The sequence below is a fragment of the Patagioenas fasciata genome, chromosome 2 (assembly GCF_037038585.1).
Source record: "Patagioenas fasciata isolate bPatFas1 chromosome 2, bPatFas1.hap1, whole genome shotgun sequence".
Classification (NCBI taxonomy): Eukaryota; Metazoa; Chordata; class Aves; order Columbiformes; family Columbidae; genus Patagioenas; species Patagioenas fasciata.
This window is the reverse complement of record NC_092521.1, coordinates 51,363,603-51,387,813: the sequence shown is the minus strand read 5'-3', so window position 1 is coordinate 51,387,813 and position 24,211 is coordinate 51,363,603. Positions and strand designations below refer to the sequence as shown.

Sequence of the window (24,211 nt, the reverse complement as noted above, 5' to 3'; positions counted from 1 at the left end):
GAGGGGGCGGGGCGTATCCAGGACGTGCGCGCCGCTGTTCGGAGGAGTATGGCGTCATCGTCGCGCGCCGCGGAGCGTCGTTCGGTGGGAGCGATGTCGCCGCCGCTCTTCAGCCTGCCCGAGGCGCGGTTGCGCTTCATGGTGAGCCTGGCCAGGCGCGGGGGCTTCCTCCTCCGTCGTTACCGCTTAAGGAGGGTGGACCGGGCGGGCGGGAGACCACGTCGTGGCGCCGGTACCGGGCTGTGCCCCAGCGCGCCGCCCGCCTCCCTCCCCTCCCGGCTGAGCGGCCTGCGGTCCCTGCCGGGGCTCTGCTTTAACGGACGCCCAGCGCAGCTGAGATAAAGCCGTTTAAATTCGGGGCCAAGTGCTTTATGCTGCTTCAGCCTGGACCGCCAAGGGGGGTTGGGGGGGTGTCTGCTGCTTAGTTAACTAAAATTAGCCTAAAATAAAATGAGACTAAATTCCGGCGTACACACACACACATACACACACACACATACACACACACACACACACCCGCATCAAAACCTCCGCAGTTTGTTGCGCTTGTCTCTTTTGTGCCTCTGCCGAATGCTGCTTTTTCTGCTGCCGGAGCAGGTAGGGCTAGATGTGCACACCGGCCTCTAGGTCTCGCCATTTGCGGCCCAGTTTGTTGGGCAAGAGGGTGGGATTTGCACAGAAGTGGTCGAGGCACGGACACCTGCTCCAATAGATAGATTTAGATACGCAATATAGTAACTATTAGACCAGGAGTCATGTCCAAAACCCCCATAACCTGCCTTTGAGGCAGGTGAAGTTGTGCGTGTGGGGCTTGAGACCGCTGTAGATGCGGCATCTTGGTCACAATAGCGTATTCCTCTGTATTTCACTTAGAAATACTGTTTCACTGCTAGCCAAGGTTTGAAATGTGGCACTCTACTAGCTCACGTGCCTGATTTGTGAGGCATTTGTTACTTGTCCTACTTGTTACAAAGTTCTCTCTGTAAAGTGATGTGTGGCAAATAAATTCTTTAGTATCTCAGTCCAGTGTCAGATAGAGGAAAGAAGAGATCTTCCTTGTTTTATACTGGATTTGTAACTTTTCTTTGTTTACATTTTTTTGTAGACGTCTACCAGAGAGGCTTTGAATCACAAAAGTATCAAGCCATTGTTGAACGCATTTAACCAGATTCCTGGGAGGTAAGTAAATGCTGCTTGATTTTAAAAGGTGCCTATTCAGGTATTTTGTTAGTAATCTTCTCCCTAATAGTTGTTATTAACTGATATGGTATGTTTGCATTTGCAGTGAAAATGAAAAAAAATGTACCTTGGATCAAGCTTTTAGAGTTATTGTAGAAGAAGAAATAGTAAGTACTTTAAACTGCTACATCTGTTATCTTGATAAAGCTCAAATTTCTATTTGGAAGTTAATGTATTAATTTAACAGCAACTTACTTTACTATAGGGAAATACAGCTTATTAAAAATATGCATTATGTAAAAGTTATCTAATTAAGTTTGAATACAGATGATTAAAGGAGATTGGTAGGTGGGACAGAATGGCAGTATTTTACAGATAGCATGCTATGGTGAGGGGTGTTGAGTTGGCCTTTTCCAGCAGTTCTTTGTAATCCTTATGAAAATCTGCAGTGTCTTAAAATTCTAGTTCATAAATATGCATAATTCTATAACTATGCTTTAAGAGTGGGATGGAGTGGGATATCTGTTACTAGCATGTAACAAAGCTGCCTGTCAGCTAAAAAGAATGATGAAAGGAATCAAAGAATGGTTTTGTTGGTATTACTTGAATGAAGGGTGAATGTAGGATATTAATTTTCAGGGGTAAATAACTCTCTCTACACAGTAGGCATTGTAGGGTCTTTAGTGGCTAGCAGTGGTCAGGAAATGTTGCTCACTGAATAAAAACTTTATATAGTTAATTGACAGGTCTGATTTAATAGATTGTTTGACATTTTGGGTAGTTGACTGTCGATGTTTGCTTTAAATATGCCTACTTGGGAACAAGAATTTTAGTTTTGTTACATGTATTTAGGTCATAATAGAGAAGTTTAATACTGTTCTCTTTGTTTAGATAAATAAAGCTCCATGTGAGAATCTGCTGGCAATTATTTCTCTTGCTATTAGTGGAGTCACAGAAGGTGAGCATCTTTCTCTCAGATCTGTTGGCAGTTTTAGGGGCCGTTTAGGGGAATTTTAAAGTCTTGACTTTTGAAAGTCATCTGTATCAGTTAGCTTTGATAATATGTGGTCCTTACACTAGTGGTTATTAACTATGTTTCATGAAAGGAATGATGTATAATATTCAGTTACATGCAACATTTATGTTGAATATATATTTTTTTTTAATACGGAAAGATTTGTGGGTTTGGTTGCAACATAATTAGCATTTTCTATCTTTGTCCACCACTGCAAAGTGCTTAGGAGTCTCCCATCATAATTTCAGAGATGAGACCACTGAGGCAGAGAAGGTTAAATGACTTCTAGGTTTCTCTGTCAGTTGCTGGTAGAGCCAGAAATAACTTCTGAATATGTTTGCCCTTCTCCCAGTACTGACCTGTCAGTACACAACTGTTCTTTAGATACTTGAATCTGTTACTATAACTGTATTTTGTGTCAGAAATCATTGTGCTAATCTCTTCTGAAGAGGCTCCCATGCTCTTCCCTTTGTTTATTTGTTCATATGATGCATCAAATACTTGTGTGTTTTAGTAAGTGTAGCTCAACTACACTCATGTTTTATCAACAATAGGCTAATGAGACCTGTGGTCATGAGGATTGCAGACACTACCAAGCTACAGAGCATGGGTACACAGACTTGGAGCACTGCTTTAGTAGGCTTTGAGTTTTTTAGAAGTTATTCTTTGTTATATTTTTATAATGTGTTTTACATTAGTGCAAAGGTCTTACAAAGCTCATCTGCATGTATGTACATATAGAAATAGCTTTCACCGAAGTTCACGCTTTAGGCCAAGCTTTTTGTTAGGATTTGTAGGAACTCAGGAGAACTTGTTTCTTCTTTTCTTGGCATAATGTCCCTCAGCTACCATGTACCTTTACCAGATTTGACTTCAAATTTGCTGAATAAGATACTCACTGTTCCTCACAGGCATCTGCACTGCATCAACCCCTTTTGTGCTTCTGGGAGATGTTCTAGATTGCCTGCCCTTGGATCAATGTGACAAAATTTTCACTTTTGTGGAGAAAAATGTTGCTACATGGAAATCGGTAGGTATTATTCCAAAATGTGATATAGTCATACCAAAGCTTCTGTCTGTCTGAACCATTTTTACAAACAGATTTTAACTGTCTTTCTGTCCATGTTAAAATAGTAGCACTGAGCACGTTTTCTTTTGAGGCTTAATAATGTCTGGGCAGCAGAGGTCAGAAAATTAATAGTAAAATAAATAATTATTTTGATCTATTTCTAACTCCTTTTTTTACAGTATACACTAATTGTTGCATTTAGAAACCAGAAATTTAACTTGGGGTGCGCAATTTGTATGAATAGCATCTCTCTTGACCTGTTGTTCAGCTTCTTCCTCAGAGCTGCAGTTTCCTCCATCACCAGTTTGCAGGGAAAGAAGTCTTCTTGTCACTTCCTTAGTGAGCTTTCCATTACAGGACTATAGTGATGGTGAATATGTTGCCCTAAAATGTTTCTGCTCTTGAGGAGCAACTGGTGTTTTGAGGCCTGCGTGAGCATTTTATGCTCTTGCTATGTCACAGTGCTGTAACAGGAGAAGAGGTGCTGCGACAGGCTCCTGAGCTTCTTGCGCTGCAGGCACTGTTAATTAGAGGGACTTGAGGGTTGCAGGCAGAAGTCCCAACCTGCCTGCATTTTATTCCAAGATCATAAGAAATCCTGTATCTCGGTATCCTTGTTTTGCTCTTTGGTAGTGCTGCTGGGACCACAAGCGTCAGCAGCTCTATAGTTAACACCTGAACAGCATTCCAGTTTCTCTGTATTTCCCTAACCTGGATTTCCTAACCAGGACTGCCTCCTATAGGCATTCATTCAGGCTGCTCTGTTTCAGTTAAGTCCCCCCGATATATTAATAGACTGTTCTTTATCATTAATTCAAGTACCTATAGATTTCTTTCTCCTGCTACCAAATTACTAGTACTGTGAATGCTCTTAATCTTTTGTGTATTGCTCTTTGTGTATAAATAATGCATGGAATAATAAAGGCAATGAGTGTAAAAATTAGTGTATTCCAGACAAAAAAGTGGACGCTGAACTTACAATGTGTAGTCATGTATGGTTTTTCTGTATGGAGGTTGGATTTAAATGTTGTGGCTTGGAATTTGTGGGACTGGTTTTTTTTTAGTTGCCTTTTTGTGAAACCGGTTTCTTATTTAAGGAAAAACTCAAATATAGGCATAGCAGTAGGAATGGCTTGGGATTGAATTAAATTGTACTCAAGAAGGTTTAGAGTTCTCTTAGTGATCTAAATACCTTTACTCCATTTCAGAATACATTTTACTCCGCAGGGAAAAATTACTTGCTACGAATGTGCAATGGTGAGTTGTAGTTTGTTGAGGGGGTGGTGAGGAATTAAGAGCTCCATATCTCTGCAAATGAAAGTGGGTTTAATAATGCGGTTTACATTCAGATGTGTTCAATAAGTAATAAATTTAAAAGGCTCATCACTCAGTAGATTTACATTTATCAGCAAGAGTCATGAATAAGTAATTCTGACCTTAGGGAAATCTCTTCCTCAGTGGAGGCCATCATAACAGAACATCTGAGAAACATTTATTCCTCAGCAATGGCAAGGCGCGTATCAGAAGCTGTATTTGAGTAGGATTCATCTGAACTTATGTTTTTTTATTGCTGTTGAATGTCTTAGCAGAATTGGTAGAACGCATTTGGAAAAAATATGGCTGATCTGAGGAAGTTACTAGCATTTAAATTTACGAATCTTAGCTTCCTGTCATTAACTATGTAGGTCATGTAATTAGCAAGTCTTAAATTCTAGTGTGAGAGGAATTGAAAGTGAGATAAATACTAATATTCTGTACTTTTTACAATATTTAGACCTCCTAAGAAGATTATCTAAGTCACAAAACACAGTCTTCTGTGGAAGAATTCAGCTGTTCTTGGCTAGATTATTTCCACTTTCAGAAAAGTCAGGTGAGATTTTTTGAATTCCACCACACTTAACATCTAATAAAGACTAAGTATGCTGAATCTTTTAAGTTTATAAGGGTTGCAGACCAGGTTCGGTTGGAGAAAATAACCTTGCACTTGTATCTTGGTTCTGGTCCTTACCCTTGATATTGGCATCTCTTAACTAACTGAATGAACAGAGTTACAAACTTCACAGCTTCTAATACTGACCCTTTATTTTTTCACAGGACTTAACTTGCAGAGTCAGTTTAACCTGGAAAATGTCACTGTTTTCAATACTAATGAACATGAGAGCACTCTAGGACAGAAGGTGAAAATCCCTATGATGTTTTTCGCTCATTCTGCGGGACACGTGCAAGACTGTTGGCACAGAAATGCACTACTGTGCATAATGTTTAGAATCGTATGTTTATAATTTGGTTGTCCCCCTTCCAGACCAAGCTGCTGATTCTGGAAATAAGCACGTTAACTGGTATATTAAACTGTGTGGACTTTGAGGGGGTAAAAAAAAAAGATTTTGTGAGGGATGAGTGCTGCCACTTAACTGTACAAAGTTTTCCTCACAGTGTCTACAGTATAGTGCTGTTCCTTCAGCTTTTTTTTCAAGACAAGTCAGGCTACCATTGCAAAGTGTAGTAAGGTGTTAAAACAGGAATTCGTTGCACATATTACTGGAATAGGACTTCAGAGATCTTTTAAATTACCCGCTTAAGCTTTCTGATCTAAAGTGTGATAGAATGTTTAAAATACAGAACGTCGTGAAAACCATGTAAATCGTAGTGGCATTTGTAGAAGTTTTTTATTATTTCTTCCTATTAGCACACTGAGGAGAGAGAAGAAGGAATGGACGTAGAGGAAGGTGAAATGGGAGATGATGAAGCACCAACAAGTTGGTGAGCTTATAGCAATGCTAAAAGTTGAAACAAAATTTTACGGAATCAACGTAGAGAGCTTTTTGGGAAATACCCTTTAGTGATGTACTCAGAATTCTACTTACCTCCTGTCCTCTCAAGATTAGATACAACCTGGCAGTGTTTCAGTGGAGATGCCTGGAAGAGGAAAGAAGTCTCCAGAGTATTTGAAAAAGTTGCTTACCCTGGCTGAGAACCACTGTTACTCTCTTCTTCACAATTTTCACAATTTTCCCAACTATCTTGACAAAATGTGTTCCAATAAGATGTATTCAAGGATTCTGAGTACATGTTATTATACTTCTATGAGATAAAGCTGTGTTCCTCTTCATTCCCCGGGGTGTAAGGAAAAATGATCTTGAGTTTTACGCTATTTTTGCTTTTATAGTGAGAAAGTAACGGTAGATGGGATGGAAAACACTTTTAAGGACAAATCCTGAATTACGGATTTCTCTGGAAGGGCTCGCTATTGATTTATTATTTCACTTACAAAATTAATTTCTGGGATTGCACATTCACGAGTAGACTTGAATTTAATAAATCGCTTTCAATATGGTTTTTCGTAACTATTTTTTTTTTTCCCCAGTTCCATTCCAATAGATTATAACCTGTATAGAAAATTCTGGTCACTTCAGGATTATTTTAGAAATCCTGTGCAGTGCTATGAGAAGGTCTCATGGAAAACTTTTCTGAAGGTAATCTGAGTTCATGCTTTCAACCATTCAGTCTGAATTAAAATAACCATTTGTACAAGTAGAAGAGTGACTGCATATGAATAGAACAGTTCAATTGCTAATGCCATTGAAAAATAATAGGACATGAGAAAATGCATTTTTGCCGTTTTCTGAAGTGAGTTTGACAGTAAACAGTTTATTAAGATGTACAGTAAATCCCATAACAAATCCTGTAAGTCACTAGCAGAAAGACTTCATGTGCTGAAACAATGTCAGCTGCACAAAAGCAGAACTTGTGGGTTTTTTTTGTTTTTTTTCCCCCCAAAAAGAAAAATAGTTTTACCTAGTCTTAGATCTTACTTTTGAATGGTCATATGGATCCTGGTGCGATCCTAAAGATGCTAGGTTTATAAAGAAACAAATGTCTTTATAGAAGCAATTACTTGGACGTCACCTTCAGCCAGCTGTTTCAATTTTGCTTTGTGTGAATGTTGAAGATTACTTTTTGCTAAGCTACTGTTTCTTCACCATTAGTATTTATTTAATAGCAAGAGGAGGGCTGTTTGTGTGATTTAGAGAAGCTGAATAGGGCAAGGCTTAAGTCTTTCAGATTAAATTTTTTAGTTTTTCTTTGCAGCTTGAAGACTCAACTGATTTTTAAGAACAGCACTGCCAATTTGACTCTCACTTATGTACCTTTCTTGGTATATATTCTGAACAACTTATTTTAAGTTTGAATATAGCACTCTAATCACTTTTTTTCATAACATCTAAAAAACAAAGCAGTTGTGCACTGTTTACAACCGTTGTTTTTCTTAGCATATTTTAAATGCTCCAAATGATTAGGTGTTCTTAAATTATAAATAATACTTCCACTGTCATTTGTGTTGTTTAGAGAGCCTTTATGTATTGGTGGCAAATAGGTCTTGTTTTGACTGGCTGATAGCAAGCTTGTAAACTATTTTACTTGAGACTGAGTCTAGTGTAGTTCTGTAATTAACTACAAAGTTTTTGTAGTATTTTCATGTGGTGAACAACTCTTTTTTTATAGTACTCAGAAGAAGTTTTGGCTGTTTTCAAAAGTTACAAATTGGATGATACTCAGGCTTCCCGAAAAAAGCTGGAAGAATTGAAAACAGGAGGAGAACATGTGTATTTTGCAAAGTTCCTAACTAGTGAAAAGGTAAGTGATTTCTTTTCTCAGAATCACAGACTAGTTGAGGTTGGAAGGAGCCCTGCATAGTGCAACCTCTCTGCTCAAAGCTCTCAGCCGGTGCAGGCTGTCAGCACTGTGTCCACTTGGGTTTTGAATGGCTCCACAGATAGAGCCTCCTCAGCTTCTCTGGGTATCCCATTAAATTGTTTGATCCCTTAATTAAGTGATAAAGATATATTTATTCTATTCTTTTTTTATTTTGTTCTTTCTTTGTGGGTTCCCTATGTTAGTTTATGATTCAAACATTTCTGTTTCTGGAATAAAAGTGTGCAGTACAGCTGACGTTTATTTGTTTCATTTGATTTGTATTGTTACATTTAGAAGGGGAAGTTAAGAGAGTAAATATTTAAAGATCTGTTGCTTTTTTTATTGCCTTTAGAATTACATTTTCAAAACTCAGTTGATTATATGCTAGCTATATTTTCTACCTCATAATGGTCTTGTTTAAAATTAGTTTGAAAAATATCTTTAGAGTTTTTAATTCTGTTAAAATGAAATCAAAAATACAACACTCTATTGAATTTAATCCTAAAATTGTTGTTTTCATTTTGGAATAATATGTAACTTTAATTTTTAAACGCAGGCATTAATAGATGACAGAAAGCAAGTCTAAGCGCAGCATGAGTTTTCTTTTTCTGGGATAGAAGAATAGGTAAATTCCTCACAAGCCTTTGACCTGTGTATTGACAGTTCTAAAATAATGTAGTATAGAAGATATAAACCGGTTGCTTAATTAACAAATGGTAGCCAAAGACTGTTTTCTTTAAAGAATCTTCACATCTTCCCTTTTAATCATTTACTATGCTGCGCAGTACATAGGGTAGAAACCAAGCAGTGTATTACTGTGTGTTGATGAGAGTGAACGTTTCTGTGTTAGCTGAATCCTTAAGTTGTGGGCAGTAGTTCATAAGAAAAGGGAGCAAGCTGTCCTTCAGTTACTGAAATATCTCAATATTTGTTTTTCCAAATTTGTGTTCACTTCCAAGTGAATGTTGTTAAATCCAGCAGTATAAAACTAGTTAAACAGAAATCTAGGGATACTTCTACAAGCAGTTCCTTGTGCTTTTAATAAATTGATTTCATTAGAAATTTTGATAGTCTTTTATAAATTGTGCCAGATGACAGTTTACCAGTCTTTGTATCTTACAAAGCCCTGTTTTGCAAGTATAGATGATACTGAATAGAGGTTCTGTAATGACTTACCATCATCTTGTTGTAAAAACAGTCTCCATGGAGTTTATCTGAAAACATTTCTTGGATTTTTTTTTTTACTTACGCATGTGTAGTGTCTTTATATGTGTAATTCTTTTTTGTTGTTTTTGTTTAGCTGATGGATTTACAGCTGAGTGACAGTAACTTTCGCCGTCACATCTTATTGCAGTACCTAATACTATTTCAGTATCTGAAGGGACAGGTGAAATTTAAAAGGTAATGGGGAAATGTTTTGTATTTGTGGATGGGCAGCTAAGAACTTGGGCATAAACCAAAATATTTTAAAAGAGCTTATGTCTACTTTTTCTGAGGTTCTTGTGAAACTTGCAGAGCCTTGGATTGGTAAATACAAGATACGGCTGAAGTAATGTTATGGCAGAAAGGGGGAGGTCTCGTTCTTGCCTTTCTCTGTTTCTGTCTTCATGATTCTCTGCCCTCCCTTACAGTTGCTCCAGTGTTCATTAGACTTACTCAAACTTGTGCAGTGTACTAAACCAGAAAAAAAACAATCTACTCATCTCTGCAGAGCTGGTTTTCTGGCCAGCTGGTCAGTTGAATGCGGTCTCAGAAACAGAGGCCACTAAAGCTGCTTAAGGTGCATGCCAGCCAGGAAAGGGAAGGAGTCTCTGCAGCAGCAAGTGGTCAGACCAATGCAAGCTACTTGTCTGCAGCATCATTTTGAATCTGCATTGACTCCACAATGTGGCATTGGTTGCTGATTTGTTTTTTTCTTGGTGTGCTACAGCATTATGTCTAAAATAGTAAGAAATTATAATAGTGATTATTGCATTTGTAAATCCATGGGACAGAACAAACCCCTATGTTTTCCTACTCTGTATTCTGTAATGTTATGCTGAAAGAAAAACCTGCCTCTCTGTTTGTTTCCTCTGCCCTTCACCACATGTGCACATAATGCTTAACATTTAAGGCAGCTGTCTTTCATCTGCAGTATGCTGCTTTTTATAAACAGATCTTGGAAGAACTTTGCAGACTAAATAAGGATCATTATCCTCATTCTGTAGATTATTTACAAGGCAGGTGGCAGAGGAGGAATAGAATTCATGTCTTCTGAACTGCAGTTCATTGCTGTAGAGGTGATTCAATTGCAATTCATTAAAGTGTTCATTAAAAGCAGCAAGTCGTCAAGGATTGTTTGACATATAAATGGTATAGTCTAACACTTGGTGCAGTTGTTGTAAAATAATACTAATTATTTCCTTCCTTAAAAAATGAGCTTTTTTTATAGCCTATTAACTAAGGGAAGCTAGTTCTGGAAGTCTTTCTCACATTATTGACTTAGCCATAGTCATGTTTGTATTTGCTATTTAAGTTACATAGTACTTCATAAAAAGCTGGTTTGTGTTGTATTGCTTTTGAACACTGAAAATGAAATGTTATGGTTATGCTTCAAATGGATTCTTTTTGAATCAGTGAAAAACAAAAATTAGACTGTCATCTGTTTTGGTTTTTTTTTTTTTTCAATTGTGTTTAAAAAAAGTTCTGTTCTCTGCTGGGAAAGGAAGTGAGCCATGTTGTATTTATTTCTGCGTCCTTTTCACTTTTACTTGCTGATTCCATTCTAATTCTAGGTGTACCAAGCAACTTGTTGAATGATTTGAGGTTATGTTGTATATAATGTTTTGAGGTATTCAAGTTCTGTGTTCTGTATACAGCTGGTAGACTGTTGCTTTTACTGTGGTTTATCTACAGTAATGCTTGAGCTGGGGTTAGGAGAGTTGGGGTTTTTTTTAAGTAAATCTTTTCATTGTGACCACTCGCTGTGCTTTGGGTCCAACATCAAGGTGTGATGTTGAATCACGCAAATGGATTTCCTCTTGGAGGAAAATAAACCTGGAAGTATACTCCACAAACTAATAAGTGGCCAGTCCATGGGACCAGACCAGAGTACTTTCTTCAGGTGCCTTCTAACACCCTTCAGAGAGTATGTAGTGTAAATGATATGTCTTCAGCACTGTTTTGACATGTAGTAAACTCTTCAAATAAAAAAAAAGAGCTGATTTAATGATACTTTTTGTTTTTTCAAATCCAGTTCAAACTACGTTCTAACAGATGAACAGTCCCTTTGGATTGAAGATACTACAAAAGCAGTTTATCAGGTTGGTACAGTAGATGCTTCTATAAAAACTGCGTGGAAGAATACTCATTGTGTAATATTGTATCAACAGCCCTTGAAGCAGTGACCACCATTTTCTTTTGTTTTCTTTTTTTCGCTATGTATTCTGCTAGAAATATAATGCAAAAAATTAACCTGTTTTTTTTCCTCTCTCTCCCAATCATAGCTTCTTTCAGAAAATCCTCCAGATGGGGAAAGATTCTCAAAAATGGTAGAGGTAAGTACTTTGATGCCTGTCTGAACAAAGTCAGTATAGGGCATAGAAAAGCAATATCAGTTTAAACTAGCTTTTGGAACACAGATGTAGCATCTGAAAGAACTTTTATCTCATCTCAGTAAAAAAGGTCTCATAATGACTTTTTACTTGGTAGTCACGTTTTTCCCGTATTTTCATTAATGTGCTTTTCATACTTTGCTTGGGGAGAAATGGAAATGTGCACGTATGTTTATGTATAGATACAGGAGACATTGGTTTTTGAAAACAAAGAAAGGAGTGCTGTGTCCAAAGACATAGGGATAAGACACAAGTGGATGCTTTACTTTTTTCCTTTACTTTCACCACATCTGTCTTCCTGTTTGGAGAGGAGAATTAAAGCCTTTCCCACAGTTATTGGAGATACATTATTTTTGAATAAACTAAACCAGCTGCTGAAGATTATACTGATGACCTTCAAAATGGTGTCTGAAATACAGAGAGTAACAAAGGTTTAATTGTAGTAGCTCAATTAAAAACTTTGGGGTCAACTCTGAAAGGTATTATGACCCTAATAATGTGTAATATTATGTTTCTGCAGCATATATTAAATACTGAAGAAAACTGGAACTCGTGGAAAAATGAGGGGTGCCCAAGCTTTGTGAAGGAAAGGTAACTTAGGAACCAGAAACTTTTTGCTGCTTGTTTGAAATGATGGTTCAACTTCAGAATATGTACCCGCAGTGTATATGAACGATAATGATTCACACAACTTTGAGATCTGTATAGTTGGATGTCCCTTCCATGTATGCAGAAGACTCTTAGATTTCTGCCAGAAGTCTTTAAGGCTTTATGTCAGTGAAGAGGTGGTTATGGATGTGTAGGGTCTCAGGAGAGCGTTCCTCACTCTCATGGCAGTGTTTTGTTCTCTTAATGCCAAGGATCCAGTGACTGAGGCAACTGGAGCAAATTGTCTGCTTTCAGCAGACCCTAGCTTGAAGATATTAGTGCTTGACTTTTCCATGTGCTGCTTTGGATTGCCTCTAATGAAGCTTTGGGTGTTGATGGGGCAGGTTACCTGGAGTGTTGTGTACCAGTTCTCCTCTTACATACCTTATTGGGTATCCCACTTGGTGGTGACTGCTTACCTGAAAGGAAAATATGATTAAATTGCTTTTGCCATTGAAAGGTTTCCTTTGTAATTAGTTACTACCTCATGGCAAAACTTGAGCTTTGACTCCATGTGTCTACTTGACTGTCTTGAGGTCTTGACTAAACATTGTCCTGCCACCCTTATTCATTCTACATACAAACTGGAGCTTATTCATGGGAGGGCACATCTGGGTCATTGTCTCTTTGCAGATCTCCTTTTGTGGAGAGATCAGGTGAAGCCACCTCTTCATGACTTGAGCAGTTTGCAAAAAAGGGAGGGGGCTGTGAGAAGAGAGAAGTTACTGTTAGGGGAGGGGGAAGAAATAAAATTATGAAATTTGACTTTTGTAAATGTTCTGTCTCCTCCTTTAGATCTCAGCCAGAGTTTCAGCTTGGGTAGGTCTTACCCTAAATTTGGTGATCTGGGATCTCCATTCTCTGATCCCATGAAATCAGGCGCACCCGGGTAAAGAGAACTTGCAATCATAAAGCAGATGAACCCCCCAGCAGGGTGGATCATGCTTAGTATGTGCTGCTGGCATAAATGTGATTTGCTTCTTTTTCTGTTTCTGGATTCTGATACACCTTTACACTGCTGAATGAGCTAATTTTGGTGTGGGACAGATCCCTTTCCTTATACTTACTTTATCTTCTCTCTCTTCTTCCCTTCTCCCTCTTTCCACTCCTAGAATTCCAGTCCTTCTGAGTACTTCCACTGTGATTTAACTAGGCACCATCTTGGGTGAAATGGCTTTTTTTTTCTCTTAAGTGTTACTGGTTTGATACTGAAGAGATTTTTTTTTTTCTTTAGACCTCCTGATTCCAAGCCAATGAGGCCTATGAGAAAGAGGCCAGCTCCAGAGGACTTCCTAGGAAAAGGACCAAACAAAAAAATCCTAATGGGGAAGTACGTTGGATTGATTTCAATAAAGAGTTTCTGGTGTTTGGTTGGTTAGTTGGTTTGGGTTTTTTTGTGGGGTTTTGGTTTTTTTTTTGGCAACTATTTTTTCTAGTTAGTTATTTTGAAAATTCCTCACTTTGGAACCACAAGGAAAGAACAGGCAAGAAATGTGTCAGTTCATTTAAAACTTGAAGTAGGCTTCCTTTCCTTATAGTCATCTGTCTTAGATCCCTTTTAAATAGTCTGTAAGTTACAGACTGAAAATCAGTGGTTTATGCTTCTTGGGTCAGTTTTTATACTTCTGTCTTATTTATGTTTTTTGCTTAAAATGTACCTATGCCACAGGTTTTAAAATAACATTCATTGGTATTTTATCCCTGGAACAAAGAAGTCTTCTTGATATGACCTCTCCAACAAAAGTGTCATGTTTTGCTGGATATGAAGTGCTGCATTTTTCCACTGCAGGAGAAATTACAGTCTTTTCATTGTAACAGTTCACCCAACCTAAGTGTGGAAATTTTGACCTTGTACTGAGTGTTTAGTAAAATGTCCCTTCTGAAAAAGAAAGTGATAAATTATTTCATTTATCAAAACAAAATGGCCTGACCTTAGCTGGTGTGGAAAGTGAGAGTTTGTTACTGTTTCTGAGCACAGATCAGCAAGAGATTATAGTAGAAATTCAGTACATAGTTTTCCTAATTTGCAACATCAGATGAGATTTCTGTAATTTCTGGTAATTCCTACTCTTTATTTATCACAGAGTTGGTATGGGATGCTTTATTGTGAAGGCTCTGGGGTGAGAATGTCTGTAATATTGTTTTGTTTGTCTGTCTCTGGTGAGTGACAGAACATGGAAGGATAGAATGATGAATGTGGAGCTTGATATGTGTTCATGCTTTTCTTTTCAGTGAGGAACTGACCCGCCTTTGGAATTTATGTCCCGATAATATGGAAGCTTGTAAATCTGAGAGCAGGTATGTAAAAATGGTACATAATTATGTAAAGTTAACTTTCAGCACTGTAATTACACACAAAATTACATTTATTACAAAACTGGCATAAGGAAGGTATATGTGATGATCTTGCGTGCTGTGCCATCTCACTGTGTGTCTTGAGGCAAGTTGGTGGTATGAATCTTTGTCTTGAAGCCTCTTACTGTTTTCTTCAGTGGTGTTTATGCTGTCAGTAGTTTTCATGGCTTAGTAAAGTAAAATCGAAGCTAAAACCCAGATGGAAACTCCAGTTTTGTAGAGCATGACTGTATAATTAAGTACCTTATATAATAAAGGAAGGTTGCCAGGTCTGGCTCTAATGAAGTTAGCGTTTGGCCATGATTTTCAAGCAGACATGTGCTTTGAACAATACTAGATAAGAGGAAAATGGCTAGCAGGCATTGTTTCAGTGCATACCAGATCCGCTAGTGGTGCAGTTGTAGAAAAATACAGTTATTAGTTATCCCTTCTGCTTGCACAATTGTAGGAAATGCTGAAAACGTACTTTGCTGCATAATTTTCTGTTTGTTAAAAATAGCATGATCGCCTTTTTGTGCAGACATGGAAGCTAGTATGAAAACGTGGGAAAGGAACGGGACAGTTCCCAAAGAGAACTTTGTGGCTCTAAAGGCTGAATGCCTGGCTGTGCAGGTGTCATGAGTGGAGTAATTGCTGTTCTAGAGGTTGAGAGCTCTGCAGAGGAAGAGCCTTCCTTTTTGTGAGGCTCGGATATGCAGGATTGCCTTTGACAGGATACGTGCCTGTGCTAGGCCAAGGGCTAAAAGAGGAGTTGTGTTTGGAACCAAAGCTTTTGATTCCCTGTGCATGATTGTATTGTACTGCAACTTGTTTAAATTTAAAAAAAAAAAAAAATTGAAAGGAACAAAAACCAAAACACTTAAAGGGAGATAAAGCAAGAAAATACATGCCATGGTAAACAGGCAAGAGAAGATCCCAAGAGATCTGGATTCAGTCCCAAGTTTTATTATTGCATGGTCAAATGACTAACTTTTTGCTTTGGTTTCTCACGTCTTCATTCAAATGTGGTAATACTTCCTTACCTGTCTTCTTTTTAGGTAGCTGTTCTTGGGATAAAAATCTGTCTTTTTAGTTTTTGCATAGTGCCACATATAGCAGGATTCAAATCAAAAGGGTTTTCAAGATTTCGGCTTTGGTTCCAGTAGGCAGTGATAATACTACACTTAAACATGCACTGGGCACTGCTTTCCTGGGCAAAGCAGGTTTTTCCAAAACAGAACTAAAGTGAGTTCATAGACCAGTGTGCTTCACCTCAGTCCTGGCTGATCACTGGGTTCCCCTGTAGAAGCAGATGTGTCTCTATCAAGCATTTGGTAGGAGAAATACAGATCATTATGAGCTTGCTTTGCACGACTGATAATCTTGACTCACAGTAACCTGCTGCTCTTAGGTAATCTGTGTTTCTTGCTTCTAGTCTTCAAAGCACCAAACTGTCCTAAACATTGTGAAAATTGTTTGTGTTATTCTTTTTAGGCCAAGTTTCCTTATGTTCTCGTTTGAATATCTCTCAGAAGCAGTCACTAGCTGTTCTAAGCACAGAAACATCAAGTGCATTTTTAACATGTGCCCTATGAGTCATAAATATTGTCTTGAAAATCACAGAACAGCTGAGATTGGAAGGGACCATCTAGAGACCACTTAGTCCACCCCTTGCTCAAAGCAGGATCAGCTAGAGCAAGTTGCCTGTGGCCTTCTCCGGTGGGTTTTGGAAGTCTCTTCAAGAGCAGAGGCTCTGCAGCCTTCCTGGTCAACCTGTTTCAGTGTTTGATCACCCTCACAGAAAAGTTTTGGGGTTGCTTTTTGTTTGGGTTTTGTGTGTGTTTTTGTGGGTTTTTTTCTGTTTATTTTTTTCTGATGCTTAAGCAGAATTTCCCGTATTTCCGTTTGTGCAAGCTCCTGCTTGTGCTTTCACTGAGTAGGACTGAGTCCGACTCTTTCTTCCTTACTGCCCCATCAGGTATTTACTGCCCTCTTCCCCCAGGGTAAACAGTCCCAGCTCCTTCAACCACTCCTTGAGTGGTGGATGTCCCTGTCCATGCACAGCCTTTTGCATGGACCTGTGTCTCTTGTGCTGGGGAGCCCAGAACTGGGACCCAGCACTCCTGATGCTGTGCTGAGCACCAGTGCTGAGCAGAAGAAGGGAAGGATCATCTCCCTTGTCCTGTTAACCTCTTCCAAATGCAGCCCAGGATGCTGCTGGCCGCCTTTGCCAGAAGGGTGTGTTACTGGCCCATGTGCATGGTGTTGCCCACCAAGACGTTTTCTGCAAAGCTGCTCTCCAGCCAGCAAGTCCCCAGCATGTGCTGGTGCCTGGGGCTGTTCCTCCCCAGGGGCAGGACTTGACATTTCCTTTTGTTGAACTTCATGAGGTCCCTTGGGATGGCAGCACAACTCTGCTCTGTCAACTGTTCCTCACAGTTGTGCTGTCTGCAGGCATCGTGAGGGTGTGCTCTGTCCCATCATCAGTAGGCAGGTCATGAAGGTGCTGAGCAGGACTGGCCCCAGTCCTGAGCCCTAGTGACAGACCTCCAGCTGGACTTTGTGCAGCTTATCACATCTCTTTGAGCTGCGGGGCTCAGATGCTTTCTAGTCCACTTCAAATAAATTAATTCCTCCTGATGCTGGTAGACCCCAAGCAGAAGATACAGGGATCACTATGAGGGGGTGAAATGAAACGTGTTTGAGCAAGTCAGGGAGCCACTAAGATGGGATCATTATAAGCTGCCTACTATATCCCCCTCTCTCTAAAATTAGCGATCATAAATCATTGAAATTGGGGAGTAATAGTAGTCTGACTGGTAGCAGATGAAACTGAAATGGGTTAATGGGGGTGTAAAGAGGCCGGGTTTTACTTGTCCTCTCCAATTGTACAAAACAAACAACCAGTTTAGGCTCCTGAGCTCTTGCGAGCTGTGTGAGTGGCAGTGTGTTTCTAAGGCAGCCAGTCGGTTATTACAGGTACTTTTACGGAAATCTCGTTTCCTTGTTGCCAGAATTCTTGCCTGGTGTCCCACAGTCCTTTTTCACCGAAGGGTACTGACAGGTGTTAATGTTACTTTTTGGTATAGCACAGTGTTTAAATACATATAATAGGCAGTGCTAGCAACTACTGTTGTGCTTCAGTGGTTTTGCAGTGAATAATTTTATAGCAACATGTATCAAACGGATTCTTTGCTTATTTGCAGTTAAATTTGAGTAGGTTGTTTGGTTTGTTTTTTTCTTCAGTGAATAAGCTTTGAGATGTGTATGAACAAATGGAAAACCAGTGATGTTAGCACAGACCGTGAGGAGTATTAAGCTCCTTATTTTATTTTTTAGGGAATATATGCCAACGTTGGAGGAATTTTTTGAAGAAGCTATTGAACAAGCAGACCCTGAAAACATGGTTGAAAATAAGTATAAGTATGTCAATCTTTGTGTCTCACTTTATTTTGATCTCTTTTATGTTTGGCTCGTTAAAGAAAACAGACTGTTCTCTGCATTACCAGTATCTGTGCAGGACTCCAGTAATGTACAAAAAGGTATAAGTTGGGACAGGATTATATTAATTAGTAAATGCCGCCGGTCTTTTTCTGTGCTTTTATAGATGCCAGACTGTTGCCAACCAAGCTTGTATTTTATTATAGGGCCGTGAACAATTCTAACTATGGCTGGAGAGCACTGAGACTCCTAGCACGCAGAAGTCCCCACTTCTTCCAGCCAACAAACCAACAATTCAAGAGTTTACCTGAATATCTAGAAAACATGGTAATCAAATTAGCCAAGGAGCTACCTGTAAGTAATGTTATCCTATAATAATAAATGCTGAATTCATTTGACTTCCCATTTGTCTCTCTGCCATCCATTGCGGGGGCGGGGGGGGGGGTGCAAAAAAAAAAAAAACACAGTGAAAAAGCTTGTAAAGTAAAAATTGGAGGTAAAATTGGTCTGATCAATGACTACATTGTGAATAGCATAGAATAACCAAGTAACTGCCTTGTATTCTGTGAACAAACAGCTGTGGCAATCCCAAGTTTTCCTGCTGGGTTGGTAAGTAGAAACGGATTTGCACCCAGCTACTTGAGTTCGGTGGTGTTAGTGCAAACTGCTTTTATTGAAGGTGTGAGCCAGTGTCAGGACTCGTGAATGTCAGTAGCTGTGGCTGCTGGGATGACAATAAAAGGAGCAGAGTGTGCAGCTGAAGATACTGCACTGTCACCAGAGCTTTACAGCAAGATTTACCAGAGCTCTTCTATCAGCCCCCTGGCTTTTAAAATGTGTAAAGAAAAATAGACCTTATGGAGGTGTAAATTTAAGGCATTAACCCTTTGCACGTTCAACAGTAGAAATTTGAGGCCAAGCAGGGGTCTTTTAGATAACTTTATACACAAGGGTAAGAGAGACTAACAGGTGGAGGAGGGAGTTTTTTCTAAACCTCTTGAGTTCGTGCACAACCCAGCAATTTCTTACAGGTATGATCCTGTGTGTCTGTATTTGAGACCTTCCTTGTCTGTAATGGGAAACTACTGAGGGGTAAAGGTTGGATTGTTACATGTAGCTTTTTTGTTTGTTCAGCCATTGGAGTTAACTAGGTGCTAATAGCAATTTTAGGAAAGATACTGGGAGGAGAGAAGCAGTTGAATATATTAAGGTGGTTTATTAATATATTCATGGTGGTACTGCTGTCATGTACCAAATATTATGAGAAGGCAGAAATACATTAGACAAGGCCTGTGACTGAAAGGCAGGAAAATAAGAAGCCTTTTGTTCCTCTTGGCTGATCAGTAACTGAATCAGAAAGTGAAAAGTTTGTATGTTTTTTGCCATCTTTATGAAGTTTGAAAGTACAGAAAACTTTGAGGAATTCCTGAGTGAGGAATAAGTGAAGAAGAAGAACTTTAAAAGTACAGTCAGCAGTAGTGGTCTCATAGAAAGTTGTGTGGTGTTTGTTTTCTTTGAAGTAAGTAATAAAGTTAGCTATGGAATCCTTAGTTGTAGTTACTGTGAAAACGAAGGAATCCTGTGAAGTCAGTGGATACTTTCATTAGGTTTTTTAGTTATAACTGTGTTTTATTAGAACACTTGTTACTGGTGATTTGGATACAGGAGACTGTGGGGGATTTTTAAGTCTCTTATGGGATCATGTCAGGTTTTCCATTTTAGTACACATTCCAGGGACCATCACAGAGATGTAATATTTCTCTTCAAACACAAAATTCATCCAGTGATGTTTAGTTCTCTCATTGTAGCCTCCTTCTGAAGAAATAAAAACAGGTGAAGATGAAGATGAGGAAGATAATGATGCTTTGTTAAAGGAAAACAATGAAAGTAAGATTTGCTTATTCTCAGTCTTTTCAGTTTCTCTTTTGATGTGTATTGTAGAACCTGCGTTTTAATTTAGGTTCTGCTGAGGGTCACCAGTCCTTGGTTACCGTGGTGCTTCTGACTTGAACCCCCATTTGTACCAAAAAGCACAGCCTTTTCAGGACACAGGGCACCAGTGGCAAGCTGTCCATCTCGTGGCCTGCGCTGCTGAAAGTGTGCAGCTTGTTGAACTTGAGTTAGCGCTTGGATTAATCACAGAATCATAGAATGTCCTGAGTTGGAAGGGACCCACAAGGATCATTGAGTCCACCTTGTGTCCCTGCATAGAACAACCGCAAAATTCACATCATGTGTCTGAGGGCGTTGTCCCATTGCTTTTTCCACCTTTTCTGCTACGTGGTGTATGTTTACAGTGTTAGTAGGTGTTTATAGCTAAAATGCCATCATTGCTCTATAAGAACCTATGAGAGTTCCTCACCCACTTTCCTGTGAGAGTTCCTCACCCACTTTTCTGCCCTTTAATTGCCACAGGCAAGTGTCTCTCTCTAGTCCCTGCTGGAGTGGGTAGTTAAGGACTTTCAGAAACAGATATATTCCAACATTGAGATCTTTCATCCTCTTCATTTAAAATGTATTCAGGGCAAAACCTTCTCTGCCAGAAAAGCAACCTTCCTGGCAAATGTCATCTCTGGTTCCTCTCCATTAACCAGTCCTTCCATCTTTGTCTCTTGCCTGTAACCCTGGTATGTTGTGTTCCTGAGTGTTGTTGCCCATCTGCTGTGTCTGTGAATCTGCCTCCTTCCATCCTCCTTCATCTCACACATTGTATCTCTGTGCACTGGCTCTTGGATCCAGCATGGGCAGATGGGATGTGCAGGGTGTGGAGTTCCCACACCAGACACCATGAGCAGTTTTCTTGAAAGATTTTTCTGTTAGTGCAAAGCCTTTTGTGGGCCTCTCTGAATCTCCTCTGTTGCCCTTTTCCATTCCACAACTGACCTTTTCCACAGTCTCCCCATAGTGATGTCTTTCTTCAGCTTAACACTGCCTGGAACAGCCTTTGTGGTTTTGCTGTGTTGAATTTACATCTTTCTTTAAATCTTGTTTATAAGCAAAGATGGGAGAGCTATGGTCCACTATGCACTGTTCTGCTTACAAATAATGGAAGTGATCTGATGCTTCTGTTGTTTTGTCATGTGTGATCTTCCATTCTTTCCCCTCGATGTAGTGGGTTTAGTTCAGACAAATAAGTGACTGATAAGCACTGGAGAGAGTTGAAACTTCCGCTCCCTGCCACCTGGCTCTTCAGATGGCATGAAGGTGAAATACTTATTAAAAGTTAAGAATCTTATTAATTTTTATGCATAAGTAATTCAGTCTTTAGGGGTTTTTCTTTAAAATGGTGTGAAATATACCCAGGTGGTAAGCCGTAAGTTGTAGACCATGGTGAGCTATAAATGTGCAAACCCATCTGTGTAATCACTGCAGCACTTGGTGTCTCAGCAGAGCAGAGTATTCTGTGGTTTTTATCTTTATGCCAGAATGGCAGAAAATTCCTTGAAGTACTGACGATGTGTGGAAGTTGCAGTCCTGCTCATGCTCCTGCTGCTGGTAGGAATGTGAGGCTTTAGTAACTCAGTAAAAGGGAAGCAAACTATTTTTTACCTGGATTAACTCTGTGTACAGTGACTAAAAGAAGTCTAAAAGACAAATGCTAAACATCACTCTGTATTTTAATATAGTAGTTGAGTCATGTATTGAAAATTTCAGGCTGCCTCTCCAAATTTTTGTTTTCATTTGGAGGAGGCAGTTCTGATGTACTTCAGGCTTTAGCAATTATCTCTCAATTGAACAGGAAATGCATAAAACCCATTTATTTTTTAAATCATGGTCAATAAGGAACATTCCTCTTGCAACCCAAGTAATACATCTGTAAAAATTCATCTGTTCTCAGAGCTCTTGAGTAGGTTCTAGCCACTAAAGGAAAGGTGTCAATCTGTCTGTTAGTAAATAAATAGAAGGTTTAAAATGGGGCGGATCAGGGAAGATCTGGAGACATTTCCTGAGTTTCACAGTGACTTTTTTTTTTTTACCCTAGGTCCAGAGGCACAACGGGACAAAGCCATGACGGGTGAACAGATTGAGTCCTTTGCTAGCAGGCTTGGGGAGCAGTGGAAGGCCTTGGCCCCCTACTTGGAAATGAAGGATTCTGACATACGGCAGATCGAGTCTGACAGTGAGGACATGAAGATGAGAGCGAAGCAGCTGCTGGTTGCCTGGCAGGATCAGGAGGGGGCACACGCGACCCCCGACAACCTGATTGCTGCGCTGAGCAAAGCTGGGTTAAGTGACCTTGCGGAAAGTCTGGCTAACGACACTGAAGGCAGCAGCTAACTTGCTTCAGGTGCTAACTTGTCATGTGGTGGTGGTGGTTGTTGTCATTGTTAATTGTGTCCGTTTTGTTTGGGTTTGTTGTTAATTGTTACTAGGTAACAAATTTTTGATAGGTGTTTTATGTTCAATAAATGCTAAAGCTTTTTAATAATATTACTCAGTTGTCCACTTTTCTCAGAAAAGGATTTGTCATCCTAATTCGGAAATAGGAAGCTTTACTTTGGATGGTGGAAACATAAAAGGAAGGATGGAGTCGAGGCAGCTTTCTGTGCAGGCTGTAGTTTGGTACCTGCAGGGCTTGGGTTGCTCCTGTTGGACAGGGCGGTCAGTAGTCTCTGTGTGCTCTTTTCAGAGCACAGGCAGCTGTGAAGGACATTTAAATCATCAGTTGGGGTGGCAGGGAGCTGTGGACCATTAAAATGTACCTGTTTGTGAGAAAATAGGGCTGGGATGGAGGTGCAAGTCACAGCATTTGCTTTCAGTGAGGTGCCCTGGGAGGGATGCTGTGCTCAGGCTGCTATTCTGCTGAAGAAACAGTTCTCTGGACCTTGACAGTCAATAATGGGGGGGGAGTTTCCATGCTCATTTCTGGTTATTAGCCTTAGTCTTTGCACGTTTGTCTATGTAGAAACTCCCCTGAGTCATGATGTGAACGAGGGGTTTTTGTCCCAGTTCACTGCGAAGTGACAATTGGTTTCATTTTAAGGATATGGCAATCTTCCAACAGGTAGATGTTACATGTGGCTGGATCTGTTTGCCCTCAGAAAATGAGATTTTTGTGGTGGTGGTGTAGCTGGCTACAACTTACGTGGTCACTTACTGTAGAATTTGTGTCATGCAGTGACATCTCTCTGATTGCTGTTTGGAAAACTACATATCACAGAACTTTTCTTTGCAGGGTGTTGTTTCAGTTCTTACCTGTGAATTTCCAGGGTGGTTTGCTGCCAGCTGGGAGGTGAGTTCTGCATGCAGAGCTGCTGCTGAGAGCTTTGTGCCTGCTCCCCACTTCAGATTTAGCTGTATTAGGAATCTAATCGTTGGGCACTTCAGCAAAAATCCGTATGGGCTGATACATGGGGCAGCTGTTGGAAATAAACCAGCCCAAGTCTCACCTGCTGTGGGTACGATTTGATAGAAGGTACGAAATGTAACTATTTCAGTTGACTGAGGGACTTTAAACATATCGTGAGCTAAGGTGTGCGGAGATGACCAAGAGCATCTCTGAGGAGAGGAGCCATTGCTGCTTCTGGAAGTGCAGCCTCCTGGGGAGGAGTCTGAGCACTCACAGCACAGGATTAGCGTTTGCAATTTCTGTCTGGAACACAGGGAAAGCACAACCCTGTTCCACAGCTGAAGTAAAATGAACGTGGCCTACCTGGTTGGTTATTGACAGCTGCATGCTGGGAAAGCTGAGATGGCCAAGGGAAGGAGACTGAAGGAAGCCATCTCCAGAGAGGTGCGTTCTTGGTGCTTTAGATATCACCCACCATCTCAGTGGTTGTGTTCAAGGCAAGAGACTTTAGCACCAAGCTGTTCCCCTGGTTTAGCTTTGCTCCTTTTCTGACCTGGTCACAGCAGTGTATGGAGGAGTGCAGATTTCTTCTGCATCATCTGCCAAGTATGACTTCATCAAAATGGGACAGCACTGCTCTGGCCCTCAAACAGGCCTGAAATTAGACTCACCTGGGGCGGGATCCTGATCTCTATCCCTGATCCAAGCCCCCAGCCCTATGGCATAACTAAGGGTTTGACAGACCTAGAAACACCTCCACTGGAAATGGAGGTGGTGAGCTTCCAGGCCCATGGGGGAAACTGCTGCTTCTCTGAGGTTTTCAGTGAACCAGCTCTTATTAAGTGTATTTTGTCTCAGTAAGACACAGATGTGATAAATGCACACATCAAAATGAGTAAAAAGCTAAAGCAACAGAAAAATGGGGCACACTGCTTTCTGGGAAGGAA

At 39.9% G+C, this 24,211-nt stretch overlaps 1 protein-coding gene across 2 annotated transcripts; it reads left to right on the top strand.

Annotated features, from left to right (window-relative positions):
* THOC1 (THO complex subunit 1) lies at window positions 1-22,405 on the top strand. Of its 2 annotated transcripts, XM_065831861.2 has the most exons (22): window positions 1-141; window positions 1,106-1,179; window positions 1,286-1,346; window positions 2,071-2,137; window positions 3,106-3,224; window positions 4,472-4,520; window positions 5,038-5,133; window positions 5,358-5,440; window positions 5,950-6,023; window positions 6,628-6,736; window positions 7,767-7,898; window positions 9,259-9,359; window positions 11,194-11,260; window positions 11,444-11,494; window positions 12,072-12,142; window positions 12,995-13,018; window positions 13,434-13,529; window positions 14,432-14,497; window positions 17,873-17,956; window positions 18,181-18,328; window positions 19,783-19,861; window positions 21,957-22,405. In XM_065831861.2, exons 1-22 carry the CDS (start codon window positions 49-51, stop codon window positions 22,250-22,252), a joined length of 2,040 nt encoding a protein of 679 aa, XP_065687933.1. In that variant the 5' UTR covers window positions 1-48; the 3' UTR covers window positions 22,253-22,405. The 2 variants fall into 2 exon arrangements, with proteins under 2 accessions (XP_065687933.1, XP_065687934.1); XM_065831862.2 differs by lacking the exon at window positions 12,995-13,018.
* The last annotated feature ends 1,806 nt before the right edge of the window (window positions 22,406-24,211 follow it).